At 38.4% G+C, this 16117-nt stretch overlaps 1 protein-coding gene and 1 long non-coding RNA gene across 2 annotated transcripts; one reads left to right on the forward strand and one right to left on the reverse strand.

Annotated features, from left to right (window-relative positions):
• The first annotated feature begins 4596 nt into the window (after positions 1-4596).
• LOC108011620 (protein CDV3 homolog) lies at positions 4597-5444 on the forward strand. The gene is given in 2 exon segments (XM_017076805.3): positions 4597-4719; positions 4722-5444. Coding segments are annotated over 2 exon segments (729 nt in total). The 5' UTR covers positions 4597-4661; the 3' UTR covers positions 5393-5444.
• Positions 5445-6215: 771 nt separating this feature from the next.
• LOC118879755 (uncharacterized) lies at positions 6216-6894 on the reverse strand. Its single transcript, XR_005016097.3, has 2 exons — positions 6704-6894; positions 6216-6647 (listed from the first exon to the last, which is right to left on the reverse strand). It is a non-coding gene; the product is annotated as an uncharacterized lncRNA (long non-coding RNA).
• Positions 6895-16117: the final 9223 nt, after the last annotated feature.

The following is a 16117-nucleotide window of genomic DNA, read 5'->3' on the forward strand; positions in this document are numbered from 1 at the left end:
TGGCAATGTTGTAGGGCTATTCTTACATACAAATTCACCTGACTTGTGAATTTAACCTTATTCATATTCTTACTTACCTTTAACCCTTCCGGGCAGGTAAACATTTCACATACGTACAATTAAAGGGGCTGTTTTCAAAGGGTTTACCATTACCAGACCCACACTCGTAATACCCACCTAATTATCATTCGAAGAGCAGGACGAAAACAGCAAAAAAAAGCATATAGTGAAAATTATTGTACAGAGTGCTGAGAAAACATTATTAGCGTATGTGGGTCGCAGTCGCCCTAGTACAAAAGCTAGAAAAAGCACATAGACATAGCCCTTTGCATTTCGCAGAAATCTTGCCTTATAGAAGAAGCATTGTTTTTCTAGCGTATTTTCCACCGCACACAAGTTTGCGCCATAAATACAAATATTCTCCATGTAGGGTTGTAGTTTTCTCTCTGGCTTTTATTTATTTGCTTTATTATAATAATCTGTGCCTCCACTCCCAAAGGCAACACTTGTAAGCGGAAGTGCAAGTGACTGCCAACTTTCCAACTTACTTTTGGTTTGGATAAAATATTTTTGTTATTTCTATATATGTATATATTAGCGTTCATGTTTTCTTATATGGGTTGAGAGCCTGACTAGTGGTGCAATTATTTGGGACCGTAAAATTTTTATTTTATAAGTAAAAACCACTTGAGAAAAGGGTCTCAAGAGAGTACTTATATTTGGGTTATTTAGAGGTACATTATATATATTTTTTGTTTAAATAAAAGGAAATTAAAATCCTTTTACAAATAAAGGGGACTTATAAATAAATATTTTAAAATATTTTAACCGAAGCCAAGAATATTCAAAAGCAAATTTTCTTCCCAATGCTGTTAGTGATGTTCCTCACATTTCGATGGCAATCTCATCGCTCTGGATCAGCCTGCCATTTATACTGACTTCTTATTGAATGAGTCAGTCAACAACTTCATCGTCCTTGCTGAAAATCATTGAAGCTTACACTCATCAACAAAATGGAGGTGGAGAATGGATAGAAGGAAGAAAAAAGAATACATCTCCGTACAAATATTATGGTAGTGGCAATATTTACACTTTTCACGCTTTTCACATTCCGACTGGCTTTCCTTTTGCACATTTCTGGCACCTTGCTATCTGGTTCTATCTGTAGACCATCTATATATCCATCCAGCCATCCGTCGAACTTTTCTGTGCACTTTGCCATCTTCAACGCTTCGTTTGCCGCACTGGGTTTGCCAAAATAATATTCGTAAATAATTTTTGCACCTTGATGTGATTTGTGCGCAAAAATGTTTTCCAAATGATTTGTTTGCCTAGGTATTTGCTTTTATCTGTTTTTCCCTGCTATTGGCCAATAGAGAGTGGGTGGGTTGGAGGCGGTGGAAATCCGGAGCAGGAGCACTCAGTGTAATTGTATTTACCTTTCGAGCTTCCTTCGCGTCATTTTACGCCCACGCAGCGAAAGTCAAACACAAACAAATAAAGCGCTAAAGAGGAAGAGGAACGCCAAAGAAAGTGGGGGGCGAAAAGAAAGTGTGCGCCGGAAAATGGCAATGCACATTGATTAAATCAAATAAAATAAAGGCAAATAGGAAAATTGGATAAAGGCAATACAAGAATTTTAGTTTGCCAATGCGAACATATTTTTGCATCCCACAAAATTTACAGAACTCGTTTAATATGATTGAATAATCATAAAGTTTGCTATTAATTTAATTCAGTACATGAAAGAAGGAACAATAAATGGCAGTAATGTAGGAAATTGTGTTTAAATTTTAATAGGAAAGGCAAAATGAAAAAAAAAATAAACAACTGTATTAAAAATAATAATCAATAATTACAATTAAAATAGGGAAATTCCTCTTTTCTTAACTTCAATAAAAGAGAATTCGCATTACATACTCCCAACCATAAACCTTTATGAATACCAAACTATTATAGCTTAAAACTAAAGCAATTCTTCAGCAATTCTTCCCATCCGATTGCTGTGTTTCACTGGCATTAATACGCCTTTCTCCGTATCTTTTGTGTACGTTTTGGGGAAGCGTGATGCCAAGTTTTCCAGAAGAACTTTGCAATTTCCCAAACAATTTTCATGGCACGCAGGCAGGCGAGCGGTGCGAAAAGCGCGAGCATGTGTAAAAGGCGGCGGGTCGTGCGTGATGCGGAAAAGTCTGTAATTTAAATATGTGTTGCAACACTTTGCTTTAATGGGTGTAAGTTGTGCGGCTACTACAAATTGCCGGTCTGTGGCCGACAGTAACTGACTCATTGTCAGTAAAATATATATACAAAAATGTTAACTCTCCTGCGGCTGCGGGCGATAAACAGCTTTAAAGTAATCGAGCCGCATAATAAGCATAAAAATATAATGCCCATATAAGCTTACAAAGTACTGAAATATCAGTCTGCGGGATGGTATGAAATACAATAAAACTGAATGGAAAAGTTGAGAACTGAAAACTGCTACTGATGGGCACCACCACCACCGATGATGATGTCATCAACGCCACCACGCAAGGATGTTCCCGAATTATGCATCCTGGTGGATGAAAACACCCGGTCGAGGATACAAAACTCCGACCAAAATCAATAACAATAACAGGGGAGCTGCGAGATCTGAAGCAGACGTCGCCAACTCTCCGGCCAGACGTCCCGGCAAAGTGGCGCCAATATTTTTAGCAGTCTCGCTTCCGGATCGGGGTTGATTACCTCCCCCATCCACCTTCCAGGAAAAGCCACCATCCCTCTGTGCTGTTTGTCCTGTTCCGTCTGACTTGTCATGGCTTTTTGATGGCTCTGGTTTGGGGCTTTCCTCCGATAGTTTTCACAGTTTCCACAGACCCTCCACTTTTGTGCAGTATGTGTTTTTTCTTTGGTCCCGTGACTCATATGCCATTGAATACTTAAGTCTAAAGTGCATAAATTCATTTTGCCCTAATGAAAACAGGAATATTTCTTTGAACCCAACCGCTTTCTAAATCTGAATTTTTACTTGCCCTTAGGGCTATTGAAATTTTTAATTGAGATCTAAGGAAGGGTAGGTACTTCCTAACATTGTTCTGTTACTCCATTTTTTAAGACCTGCGGTTCCTGGCCAAGTTTTAACTTCACTTTGAACTTTTAATTGGCCTCTGGTGTTAATTGAATAATAATTAATTATAGACTGACAATTGCAGGTGCGTATCGCGCTCTTGATAATGATCGCCCAGGTGCAGTTTAGGTATCCTCGGGGCTAGCAGAACATTTTTGTTCGAAACTTTGGTGTAATTACTAATTAGAAATTAGAAAAATTAATTGTTTTCTACGAAAATAAAATACAAAACCTTTTTGAATTTTAGTAAAATCCAGAAACAATTAGCTGCTTTTAAACTCTTAACAGACTAGAGAACTGGCGCTGATTGCTATACCAGAAAGGGACTGTTTCGAGGATTGGAAAAAACGTTGGCATAAGTGTATTTTATTGGGTGGGGATCACTTTGGTTTACTTTTTGTACCACAGTAGTACCTGTACATTTATTTCGAGTTATACATAAATAATTCAGTATAATTTATAAAGATTTTCTTGAGTGACGGTCCTTTTGTTTCCATATATCTCCGTATATTTAATACGCATAGCAGCCACACACACTTTTCTGGTCGCACTAATTAAATAATAAATTTAAGTAGAGACATGTTCTATATATATATATATGTGTGTGCGTTCGCTGTCTTTTGACCAGCGCATTTGTTTTATGTCATCGTCATTTCATAAAAAGCTTTTGCCATGACGACAAGGACGACCTGCACTTGCATCCCGCCGCAGCATTCACGTTGCGTTCCTGTTTCTGTTTCTGGTAATTACTCAAGCAGACGTCGAGGATTCGAGGAGGACCACCCTGTTTGGGCGCCACTCCACTTGTCGGCTGGCAAACATAATGAACATATGTGACTACTCGGCGCACGGCACACTGGCGTAAAAAGGCGCTTTCTCCACAGACACACTCACTTACACACTTGCACACACACTGGGACAAGTGGGCGTGTGCACTGGCTGCACAAAAGGGGCGTGGCCCGGGGCATTACGCGCACATAATTCTAATTAGTGGCATATGCCACCAGATAGCAAATGCCATTGCCCACAGTAACCAGTACCCATGTCTCAAATTATGTTATTACGCCTTTTCAGCGACCAGATTATTTTACCATGGCAGCGGCGTAAAAATAAAGGACACAAGGACTCGACGCAAAAATGTATAGTTTACTTTGCAAATATATGCGGCTGAATGTGGTTTAAGATTCGGTTATTATTAATACTCGAATAAATTACTAACCTAATTTAATAGAATCCCAATTTAAAGATCGTTTTCTGTCCTCAAAATTAATGGTTTTTCAGTTTTTATAATCTAGTTGTATTCTTTTAGGATTGTAGGTTTGGTTATAAGGTGTATGCCCACTTTACACAGGAGATGTATTTATAATTAATTATTACCGATTAATAGCTTAAAATTTTGTAAGTCACAAGTAGGCCATGATTTTACCAGCACATGCCTTGTAAAAAGGTTTCTGACTTCAAGTCACTCTCAAACTAATTTTGGTATCATAAAGATCAAAACCAAATTGTGATTTTTTCCGGAACACAAGCTGAACATAACTAATTTACAATGTCCAGTCTTGAGGATTTCTTTGCCAAGAAGGACAACAAAAAGTGTAAAAAAAAAAGTCAAATTACTTGGCCACCGACGAGTTGTACAAAACGCTGGAGGAATCAGCAAAGCTGGCCATAGAAGGTGATCCCGATGATCTTGGGGATGGACCTTCGGGTTCTGGATCGGGAACCAGCGGATCTGGATCTGTTAAGCCCTTGGAATTCGGCATTCGATTCTCGGACGAAAGCGTTAACGACGAGGATGAATGGTGTGATTTCACGGAGGAGAATCGCATGCAGTATACGAGCTCACGCCGTAATATCCAGATGAGTCTTAGCTCAATGGTTTTGTCTCAATTTTCCGGGGGCGGCGAGCTCAAAGGTCAGGATTCCGAGCAGCGGGACACTGGCGGCGATGGCGTGGACGTGGGTCAGGCAGATGGTTTGTCCAATACCCTTTGTCCCTGGCAAAAGTTGGAGATGCAACCCCAGAAGGAACCGAAGAAAGATAAGAAGACTGAAGAGCAGCCGGAGAAGGAAGAACCACCGCCGGAGGCTAAGAACCAAATCTACATTCCCCCTGCTCTGCGCCAGAGCCAAGGCGACTTCAATCAACGCCTCCAGGGCGAGCACCGTATGCGTAAACCCCACTGCAAGAAGTCTGGAAGACCCCAAGCCCCGGATCTCAACAGCCCCGAGTATTTTCCCAGTCTTAGTGGCCCCAAACCATTCAAACACACCAAGTAATTGAGATTCAATGTTTCCAGTTACCGTTGCTGTTCAAATTTAACTGAGATCATTTCTTTCTGGGCGGTCTGATGCTAAACCTCACTCCTAATAAAAACGAAAGCATACCCCCCAATTTTTGGTGGTGCTTTACTCGTAAACAAATTTGCACTCAACAGGCCCATTAGCATTACACGACTTTTTGGCTGGTCCCCGATGTGTCGTTAGTCGTAAACGAGCCAAATATTTACAATCAAATCGGTTTTAGCCTTAAATGCACCCAACGGACTGTAAGCAAAACCAAAAGCAGGCTAAGCCGGCCTTTTAAATTTGGTCAACGTAGAGCATGGGCAATTTGTTGTGCAAGATTTTACAGAAAACGTTTTTAATAAATAATTGGGGCTGCTAAATTATGAATATCTCTGTAGATAAATGCAATACATTATACGTAAGGGTGACCAACAAAGTACAATCTTATTCTCACTTTTAAATATGGTATAATTTGTTTGGCAAAATATGTATTTGAAAACTTAAAAATTTTTGAAGCTTTGCGCAAAGCTTGCTAAAAACTCACCTATTTAAAACTAAGGGTGTTAAAATGAAGTCATGCAAACTATGTTGAAAAAATAAAAGGGAATCATAAAAATAAATATTTCCTAACCAGCCTGAAACCATTACCGAACGCTCATAAACCTATTTTATATAAAGAATTTGTATTCCCTTACCGCACCGTATTCGTGGGTGAGAGTAGAACTTTATACATTTCCATAAAAATATCTATTGCCCTAATGTACGTATATCAATTAATTACTTATGGGCTGAACTAGTAATTAAGACAGCAACCTTTTTATATATACGCAAAATTTATTAACATCTATTGCTGTTGGATTAAACTGGGAGTCTCATCGCTAGATTTCCAACAAGATATATCCCAACAATTTTCGTCAAACACAAATTTTTGGATCCACTATGTCGGGTTCCTTCTTTGGATGGCACTTTCTTATCGATGAGACATCTTTGTTGCATTGTTTAGAGTTCCCTTTTTAGGATCGTGGATGAGTAAATCCTACTTTCCTTCTAAGCAGGCTAACAATGTCCGCCGTAGGGCCCGTAGCACGAGCAGCAGCCATAGGGTCCACAGGGACCGCAACAGTGGTTGATCGACCGGAACCACTGGCCATTATAGGGTCCGCACAGCATACAGGGTCCCAGTCCGCCAGTCGGTCCACAGCAAGTGCCGGGCATTGAACACATTCCGGGGTTGCACATCTTTATTCTGGAAACTGAAATCTAATATTTTTCGATAGAAAATAACAATTTTTTCACACTCACATTAGCCTGTTTACGGAAGTAGGATTTTTAGTCCAAGAAATTTGGTAGTCTTCCAAAAAGATGTTTACTGTTAGAGAAGCCGAACGAGAATGAGTCTCAACCACTCTCTAGGTAAACTAAGTTTTAAAATTTTGATTTCGATTTCAAGGCCTTCTGAGTTGGATTTTCAAGGCATGCTTTCGGCATATATTATTGGAGATATTTAATAGTTCTTATAAGTTAAAAGACCTCGTATTATACAACATTAAGTACGGGATATTATTCGTAAGTTCCTAAGTGCTAATGATTATTATATTTATGATGTTATATACGTTTTTAAGAAAAGCTTTTTTTATAAACCATAACAAATTTGGGAGTTCTTAAAGCTGCTCATGATTGTCTGTGTGTCCAATAGAATTCCACTTCATTGCTCCTCTTCAAATACTTCAGTGGGTCTCCAAGGGCTTCTCATACCCCCAAAACTCGCGATGTCATAATTTAGCCAAAGGCGCAACAAGTTGGAATGGCCCGCGACTGATTTTTCCTTTTTGCCTCTCCTTTATTGTTTTACCGAGAGCGGAGTTTTCTTAAGCATTTTGTGGGGGGACAATGCACACAAACCTATTTTTCTTCTCAGCCGGGATTCCGTCTTCTTGTTTACGGACAACAGAGCCGGGATTCGCAGTCAAAGTGAAGTAAAGTCACTTGACAAGTTTTGTCACGTGCGTCACATGTTGGAATGCCTCCTCCTTGGTGGGTGAAAACCCACTTTTCCGACCACCCGCTTTCCACCATTTTCCCTTCTAGCTTCTGAGCATTTCGAGCAATTTTCCAGGCATGCCTTGCCGCTTCTGTCGTTGTCGTCATTTCATTGTTTCAAAATTGTTGCTCATGTTGTTCCTGTTGTTGACCCGGTTTTCTGATATTTTTTTTCTCTTTTAGCCAGCCACGTTTCTTGGTCGGCAGTTGGGTTTCAACTGAAAAGAGCTCTTGTTGGCGTAAATGTGTTTGTGATTATTTAGTTATGGCATCTAATTGAGTTTTGTGTTTGTTTGCTTGGCGTGGGAGTGTGGAAAGTGCTTATACAATAGCTAATTGAGTCGATTGCTTTAACATTTCTCACTTTAGTGCTTCAATGAATGGAGAGTTAAGCAGAGTACCAAGGGAATCATATAAACGTACTTGTAAGTTAAAATAACTTATGTTTGAAATCGTTTTTCGATTGCATAAGACATTGGGTTAATCAGAATGCTAAAGAACTTTCACTTGCCTTGAAATCTTACATGGGGTTCTATTAATAAATATATTTTTAGCGGTGTTTTCCGTATTTCTGTATAAATACTCATACTATCCGTTAATCAAATTAAATATATAAATGCCAGCAAACTTTAATCAGATTAGCTGCTTATCATTTACCAACATTAAACTAAAGCACTTCCGCTCTTCGTAAAGAGCCCCTGCCTCTGTGGCCTCCCTCCAACTTGAGCTTATTTTCCGTACCGATTCATAGACCCCAATACCCCGTAAAATGAACCTATACCCCGTAAAATAAACCTATCCCTAGCCATATCCCAACATCATCTCCATCGCGTGCTGGTCTCGAATTACGGCATTGCATACTTGCAGGCGCGTGCGCTCCCATTCGATTTGAACTCTGTGGCGACTTTAAAGAAATACCATCAGCCAGCCGAATATGTTGTGACTCTGAAGCTTAATGTTTCGTGTTGATGTGGCTTTTTTATATTTTTTGTAAATTTTTCCGGCTTCTTTGCCAGTATTTTTACAGCTTTTGAGCAATGCCTTTGTCCGAGCGCTGAGAAGTTCAATGTCCCCCATTTTATAAGCGTCCGTGCAGCGGAAGTTTTTGGGGCGATAAGTTTTTTGTTCCGTTGCTTATGTTTTTGATTTATTTATTTATACATACAGCTTAAGAGAGGAAGAAAACTCCATTAAAATTGGGTAACTAAAACTAATACTGCATAATTACATAATAAATTAAAACTGAAATATTTATGCACCATGCAAAATGTTATGCATTTCATTATGAATGCAACAGGTGTTTTAAGTCAGATATTTGATCAGGCAAAAACTAAAATAAATTAATTAAAGGTTGTGTTTAATTTTCATTTTTATAGAAAATGTATTTTAAACATTTTCTGTAAAAAGGGAATTTCCTAGTGTGCTGTAAATATATATCAACGAAGTAGGTTTGCTTGTGGTCACTTGACTGCCTGAATAATTCATCCAGACATAATGGATGCTGTCTGAATCAGTCGGTGGATCAGGATGCCATATCTGTACAGCGGCATCAACAACATGATTATCGTTGTGGGGGAACTGGAGCGAGTCAAGTGAACTCCGCCTTTCACTCTCTATCTATGGGGATTTCTGCAGCAGGGCATAACTTATGCCCATTGTAGTTATGCATTGAATGTTTTGCCGAAGTGCACAACTGCTCAATCACTCACCGAATCAATCAGTCAGAGCACAAAAACCCCGGAGATGTGAAGACTTTCGTTGACTTACAAAGCCCCGCCAGCAATTATACGCCCAAACGGAGTTTGTCTATAGCCAATCATCCATTCTCAGGGTAATAAGCATTTGTGTGTGCTGACTTTGCATTGTGTATTGTTCGGTTTTCGATAGCTTACAGAACGCGATTATATTTGCACCATATTTCAAAGGAACGAGAATTGGGCCTTACATCCTTACAAGAGCCTAATTTAAATATTAGTTTTTGGAAATTGATGGTTCGTTGATTGCACGATCCAGATTTTAAAATATAGAAATATATATAATTAATTTAAACTAAAGCCTAAAAAGCTTTCCATGCCTCGCCGACTTTTTTCATTCATTCCCCATTTAGTTTCCACTCAGCAAATGACCCTTGATATTCCACATTTGATCTGATTTGCACTCTACTCCATCGATATAAACACACATAGGAATCAAATTAATTTTTTTGCCCATCAGCAAATGGAATTGATTTTCTCCACTGCCCAGAAATTTTGCAATTATACAAAAAGGTTTTGCCATGCAATATGTAAACAAAAAGCGATTTCAAGTGTTTGCATTCGGTGAATTTAAATTTTTGGCTATTGACCATTTATAGAGGCAGTTGAAAAATGTGCGCATAAATCATGCAATTAATCTTAATTTGAGTTACTAGACCAGATGTCGGCATCCATGCCAATAAATCTACTAAAATTGCCTCTTTAAAGTGTCGTTAAATACCATTTTGGGCAAGAACTTTTAAAGAGTGGACAAGTCGCATTAAAGGAGTGGCAGAAAAAAGTTTATAATTAAAACTTTACGCACGTTTTGGCCAAGTAAATAGCACAGACGGCCAACACAAACACAATGCCACCACCAGCGCCAACAAGAAGTCTTGGTTTTGGTCTTTTTGGTACGCATCCAGCGTACGAGAATTTTGTGTTGCATACTTAAGTGGGCAGAGTCTTCAGATACGGAACATATGCCGGGGTCAAAGGATATGGCTGTCTGTGGGCCTTGAGATTGACACTAATTATGGGACCAGATCTGGCTGGCTCGGTCGGACATTTAAATACTGCCCAGGGCTTACCAACGATTGCAAACCACAGCTTTTCAACTCAGTAACCATCTCGTAACTAGTAAACATATTATTCATGAGCAACTGTAAAAACAACAACTGCAACGAAAATTGTAAGTCAAATGAAAGTTCATATGTAAATATTTTCAACATGCTTTGTTTGTTTTAAAATTTGGCCAACCAGTTTGAATTTGGTCAGTTGATTGTTGGCTACTGCATAAATAAATGAAAATGCCAGTGTTAGGACAGGCCCATAATTTAAAACATAGTTGAATGCCAATTTAAGTGTATTCTTGTAACAAAATGATTTTCCTTTGACAACTATTATTAAATGTATTGCGGTAAAATACCGTGAAAAGAACGTGAACTTTTCAGCGACAAATTAAAAGAGCGAGAGTCATTTCGAGTTAATTGTCCTGAGAATGGTTGCCTTTTGCCGGTTTCGTTTTATTTTATGTTTTTTAATTGTATGCAAATTATTGTAAACTGTTGCGGCTTTGTCTTCTGTGCAGAAAAAACGGTTTGCACATTGAAAGCATCCTGAAGAAGAGGTATAATAAGATAAAAATAATGTAGAAAGACATTGTTAATTTCCTATGAAAAGTGCATTTATTTGCATTTATCAATGCAAAAGGCGCCCTGCTAGGCAGCCCAAAAAATTATTCCATTTAATTACAAAGCATGTGTTTTCATTATTGTTTTTTCATGTATGAAGAGGGTTGATAGTTTAAAATACTTCATACTTCATACTATTTCAAAAACACAAACAAAAACACCAAATCGATTGTAAACGATGGAAAACAGGAATAAATAAATTGGAAAATGTTTTATTTTAATTTAATTGAAAATATGTTTGGTATGAAAAATGTAAATTGCTAAATACATTCCCTTTAAAATCGATTGTGTAGCTTAAATATTTTGTGAACGGAAATGGCTAAAGTGGATTCGACTTTTTGTTAACTCATTCAACGTGGTTCGCATGTGTGTTATTTTTACAAATAATCAACAACTTTTTTATTTTTTGCAATGCTGATATTATTATTCAACTGTCATCAGCACGCGGTGTTCCCGACGTCTACGACATTGAAAAAACGCACGAATGCTGCTGGTAAAAGATAGAAAAAATCCTTAAACTGCTTTTGCCTTAATATCTGGAACACCATTATTCACATGGCACAAGGTTGGATTATCACATCGAGCAAGGAAAGGACGAAGTGAAAGCCAGACAAAGAGACAGGCTCAAGTGAAAGTCAGGCAGCCGGAGAATAAAAAATCGCATAATGCTGGCAAAAAAACAATACGGAGCAAGAAAATTGTGAAAATTATTGGTATAAAGTCACAACAGGCACAGAAAAACTGAACAAGGGCATCTAATACTGATGGACAAGCTTGTCCTTCGACAAGAAGGATAACTTTTTGCACTAGTCAGATAGGATGTCCATTACTTGTCCTTCCTTTTTGCGGTTCAAAAAACTTACTAGCCTTGGCACAGAGGGTTTGAAAGAATAACTTCGGTCTTATCGGTTGATAAATGTTTGCCAAGGTATTTGAGTTTTTGCCCTTTGGTTTTGATAAATTAAAAATGGAAATTAGTTTGACAAGGTAATTCGATGAAGGTTCCATTCGGTACTTGCTTTTCGAAGAGATGTCATTATATTTGTAAAAAGCTTTCTGATATAATAGAGTGCTCTTGGTATTTCTAGCAATACTTATCTTCTTATTAAACAATTAACTCAATATTGTATATTTTGTATTATTTTCCAGTGCTGCAAGCATAAGCTTTTAATTATATTATAAATATCGCTCTAGGCTCAAAATATGATATAAGTATTTTAAATCAAAAGCGGATCCAGGTAAATTATATGAAAGTGTAGAGCCCCATACCGACTGAAATTTCGAGGTATATATTGTTTTTGAAATATAAAACTAATTTTTGAGAGCACATATTTGTTCTACCTAAATCACGATCTTTATTAATTTTAAATTCTTTTTTCGTAAATTATTGTTCAAGACCAAATTTGGTTCAGAATTGGTATGCCCCACTAAGCTCTCTAAGCAAATAAAAATATATCGGATAATTGCCAGCCCTTGAAATGCAACAAGACAAACCACTTAATTTCCCCACCGGACTTAATCAACCTTTAAGTCACCCACCGCACCAACTAATGGCCAACGAGCCACCGCAATCTTTAAGCCCCAACCAGATCGGACCCCCATTTTCGTGCTGTGGCTGGGAGGAGATTATGGTAGAGGGCGTGGCAAATATTATCAGTGTAATGTTGCATGGCGTTCCGTCCCATGCCGTCCACAGCAATCTATCAACAGGAAGGCAGATAGGCCATTGTGCAGGTGGTGCCGACCTGGCCAAAAGGGTCGACGTCGTCATCGTCGTCGTCGTCGGCATTCGTGGCCCGGATAATGGGGTGGGCCAACAGGGTTGCCAAATGCAGCTCCATTGGAGACTACCAATCTGCAATCATCTCCGGCTGCCTGCCGTTGATGATGCCAATAAAGTGCTTTTTGTTGTTTATGCCGATAATGATGTGTCATCCAGTTCGACTGGCAAATGGGCTTTAATCCCCGACCCCCCCTCCTTGGCTTTAAGCGATTTCTTTATTTGACATTTTCCTGAGGAGGTGTTGCTTCACACTTTCTCCGCCCGTCAGTTAGCCAAGTTAATGACATTCCCATGCAAATCGAGTTGACCCTCAACAACCCCAAATATTGACCGTTTTTTAAGTGTCCCGAGCAGACTATTGGACAAATTATGAGCTGCGCGGGAATGCCGTAAAGTAAAATAATGCAGTATAAACATTCCATTGAAGAGGCATTTTACGACAATTATGCACTTTCGTTATTGCGAAACTTTACAATTTTTATTTAATTTGCCTTTATTTATTCATACGTTTATTGCATTGCTATGACAACACATAAATGAAGAAACTCACCGCGAAATGGAGCATGTGGTATGGGCGATTGAGTTGGATCGTATATTATGAAAATAAGTGCAGTGCAAGGAGCGAGATTAATGATATGTGGGGCAATTTGGGTAATAAATAATGTGCTTTATTAAACTGCATTAAGAAATTAACAAAAAAATCAAAGTTAAATTTATTAATTTGTTGTTTTTTGATATGGAATAATATTCTAGCCATACGTATTTTTAAAAATATATTCGGTAAGGCAGTGCTTAAAGATAAAATTTTAAAAAAGCATGTTTTTTTTTTTTATTTATCACTTTACAAAAACTAATTGCTTGTTAATACTTAAAGTTTTTTCAAAAGGTTGTTTTACATTTCTTTTTTTTTGTATTACTGTTTTTAAGCGTATTTCCACACCTTCATGGTAAGTGTAAAATATTTACACGCTTTTTGTTAACTACATATCTGTTAATGTAAGAAGCTTCCCATGCATGTATTACAAGCAGAGAACAACAGATTCAGCACAGCAGCCGGTGGATGCAAAAAAGAAAATAAATAAAAAAAAAATCCTTAAAGAGAAAACAGGCAGGCGACATAATAAAAGTGCGCATATGCATGCATATAGTATTACTATACATTGTGTATGGGTAAAATGTATATTATATGTGGGGGCTTCCTCGGACGTACATCGTTGCAATTTTCACATTTCTGCGGCCACGCACAAAAGCCAGGCCCGCCCACTCGATCACGCCCCCATCCATCCAACCGCTCGTCCTGGACATCAAGCGTCCTGGACCACCGAAAACCCAACCCATAGATTCCTCGGCTCATGCAAATGAAGTTATCCTGCGGTTATTTGTGGCTGTCGTTATGATGTCGGGACAGAGAATGAGGACGAGTGCAAGGATATCTGGTTGCTGTAGCTGTTGCCTGGCAATTGATTAAGGCTTAATTGAATTTAAAGTCAAGTCGTGGGCTTTAAGGATTAATTACAATGTCCTGGGATGGCGGGCATATCACTGAAATTGATGAGACCCTGACCGGCCTCAATCGTCTTAACCGATAAGGACACGACACCAGGTTGAATATATATTCTTTGGCACGATCCCGGCCCGGCCAGTGTTTCGCTTAAACCTAATTAATTATGGCAATTAATTGCAAATGCATTGCCCAGGCAAAAGCCAACACTCCACACCCCGGGCCAACCGCAAAGGCCATCTGACAACTGACCGACTTTCGCCGCAAGGCCGGCGAGTCAGCTCAGCCGGGGCTTATTCCGCCCGACTGGGCTTCCTTTCGTACTCCCCGACTATCTGACATATGAGAAGGCCACCATTCCACCGACGTGATTAGACAATGAAATGCGAAACTGATAATTGGCTAAGCAGCTAAAGAGAACGACGATAAATGCTTTCGCCTTTCCATTGTTTGTCTTGGCATTAGTCGGAATGGCAAATGTGTCAGCTGGAAGGATTTAATGCTCAACTATGTTTAAATTTTAAATCCCCAGCAGGGGCTAAGGACGTGGATACATAACTATAAACTTAATATGATTTCAATTAAAACACGAATACATTTTCCAAACACGCTGGCTTGAATTTTTTATGACAAATCTAAGCCGAATGTTGCTAGTCAACACTGGTTTTTATGATAGGTGGTTTTAATAGATCATTTGTCTTTGTTAAATATGAGCCAATGAAATTTAATTAAAATTTGGATTTAAATGCTACTATATACTAGGGATATTCTGGTTTTTATTAGTTGAAGCAAAAATTTATCGAACCATTTTTTTTGGAATTTCTTAACAAGCCGTAAACTGGCAAAATTTAAATTGTAGTTGCGTACAAATTATTTAATGCATTCTTAAAAAAATTCTGCCGTTTAACTAGAAATATTTTAAAGCGAATTCTTTAGTTTCTTGTCAACGAATTTAGTTCAGTTGAGTTACTTTTGTTTCTAACATAAGAAGAAGAAAGAAGAAACGCGAATTCTTGAGTTTCTTGTTGACTTGCGTAAGTTCAGTTACTTATATTTCCACCAAAGATATATAAGTAATTTATGAAATATTTGGCAATATTATTGAGCAGAAACACAGCTTCATGGCAGATCAACCTTCACCTTCACTCCCTGTACACCCCCAACGTGTTTCTACATCCTGACTGCTGTCTCTGGTCGGAAATTAATACACTTCCGTTTTTGGGTCTCCCATCGCATTACTCAAAATGTGTTTTTGCTGCATAGCCCCTCCGTCCAAAGAGACATAAAAATTAATTTGCTTTTGCCGTCGTCAGGCTGCCGGAAGCTCGCTGTAATCAACCGACAAATAAATTAACACTGCATGATGAAGGGCACGAAAATAGGGATGGTGATGGGGATGGGGATAAGGTCGTAGCACCGCGCTTCGGATTTTTATGAGCGCCTGGCAAATTGCGAGCCCCGCGCATTTTTGACCTTTTCACTTGATTTCCGTTTATGACTTACCTTAAATACATTTTTGCCAATATTTTAGCCATATTTTTTCAACCGATTTCGCTGCTCTGGCGTTTAATTTTTATGCGCCCGACATGGTTCAAAGCTGGCTCGGTTTTATTGACAAAATGGAAAGAAATATTAATGTTTTTTAACATGCACGGCACGTCACGTCTGCCGGCATTATTCAATAAGCAATTTAAGAGGTAGAGGCGCGAGTTTTTCCGTGTTAAAAGGTAAATATTAAATAGGGTCGATGCAAATAAAACGAAAACAAATAAATAAATCCGGTTGGCAAAAATAAGAAGGGCACCGTGGGAAGAATTTAAAATGTGACACACATTCACAAAACTCACATTAAATATAAATTTTCATTTTAAAACTACAGATTAATTTGCGATATTAAAAAGCACACTGTACGATTGAAAATTAACCATATTTCTGATTGAATATTATGTTTTTATATGGAAATAT

This window comes from Drosophila suzukii, chromosome 2L, assembly GCF_043229965.1.
Source record: "Drosophila suzukii chromosome 2L, CBGP_Dsuzu_IsoJpt1.0, whole genome shotgun sequence".
NCBI lineage: Eukaryota > Metazoa > Arthropoda > Insecta > Diptera > Drosophilidae > Drosophila > Drosophila suzukii.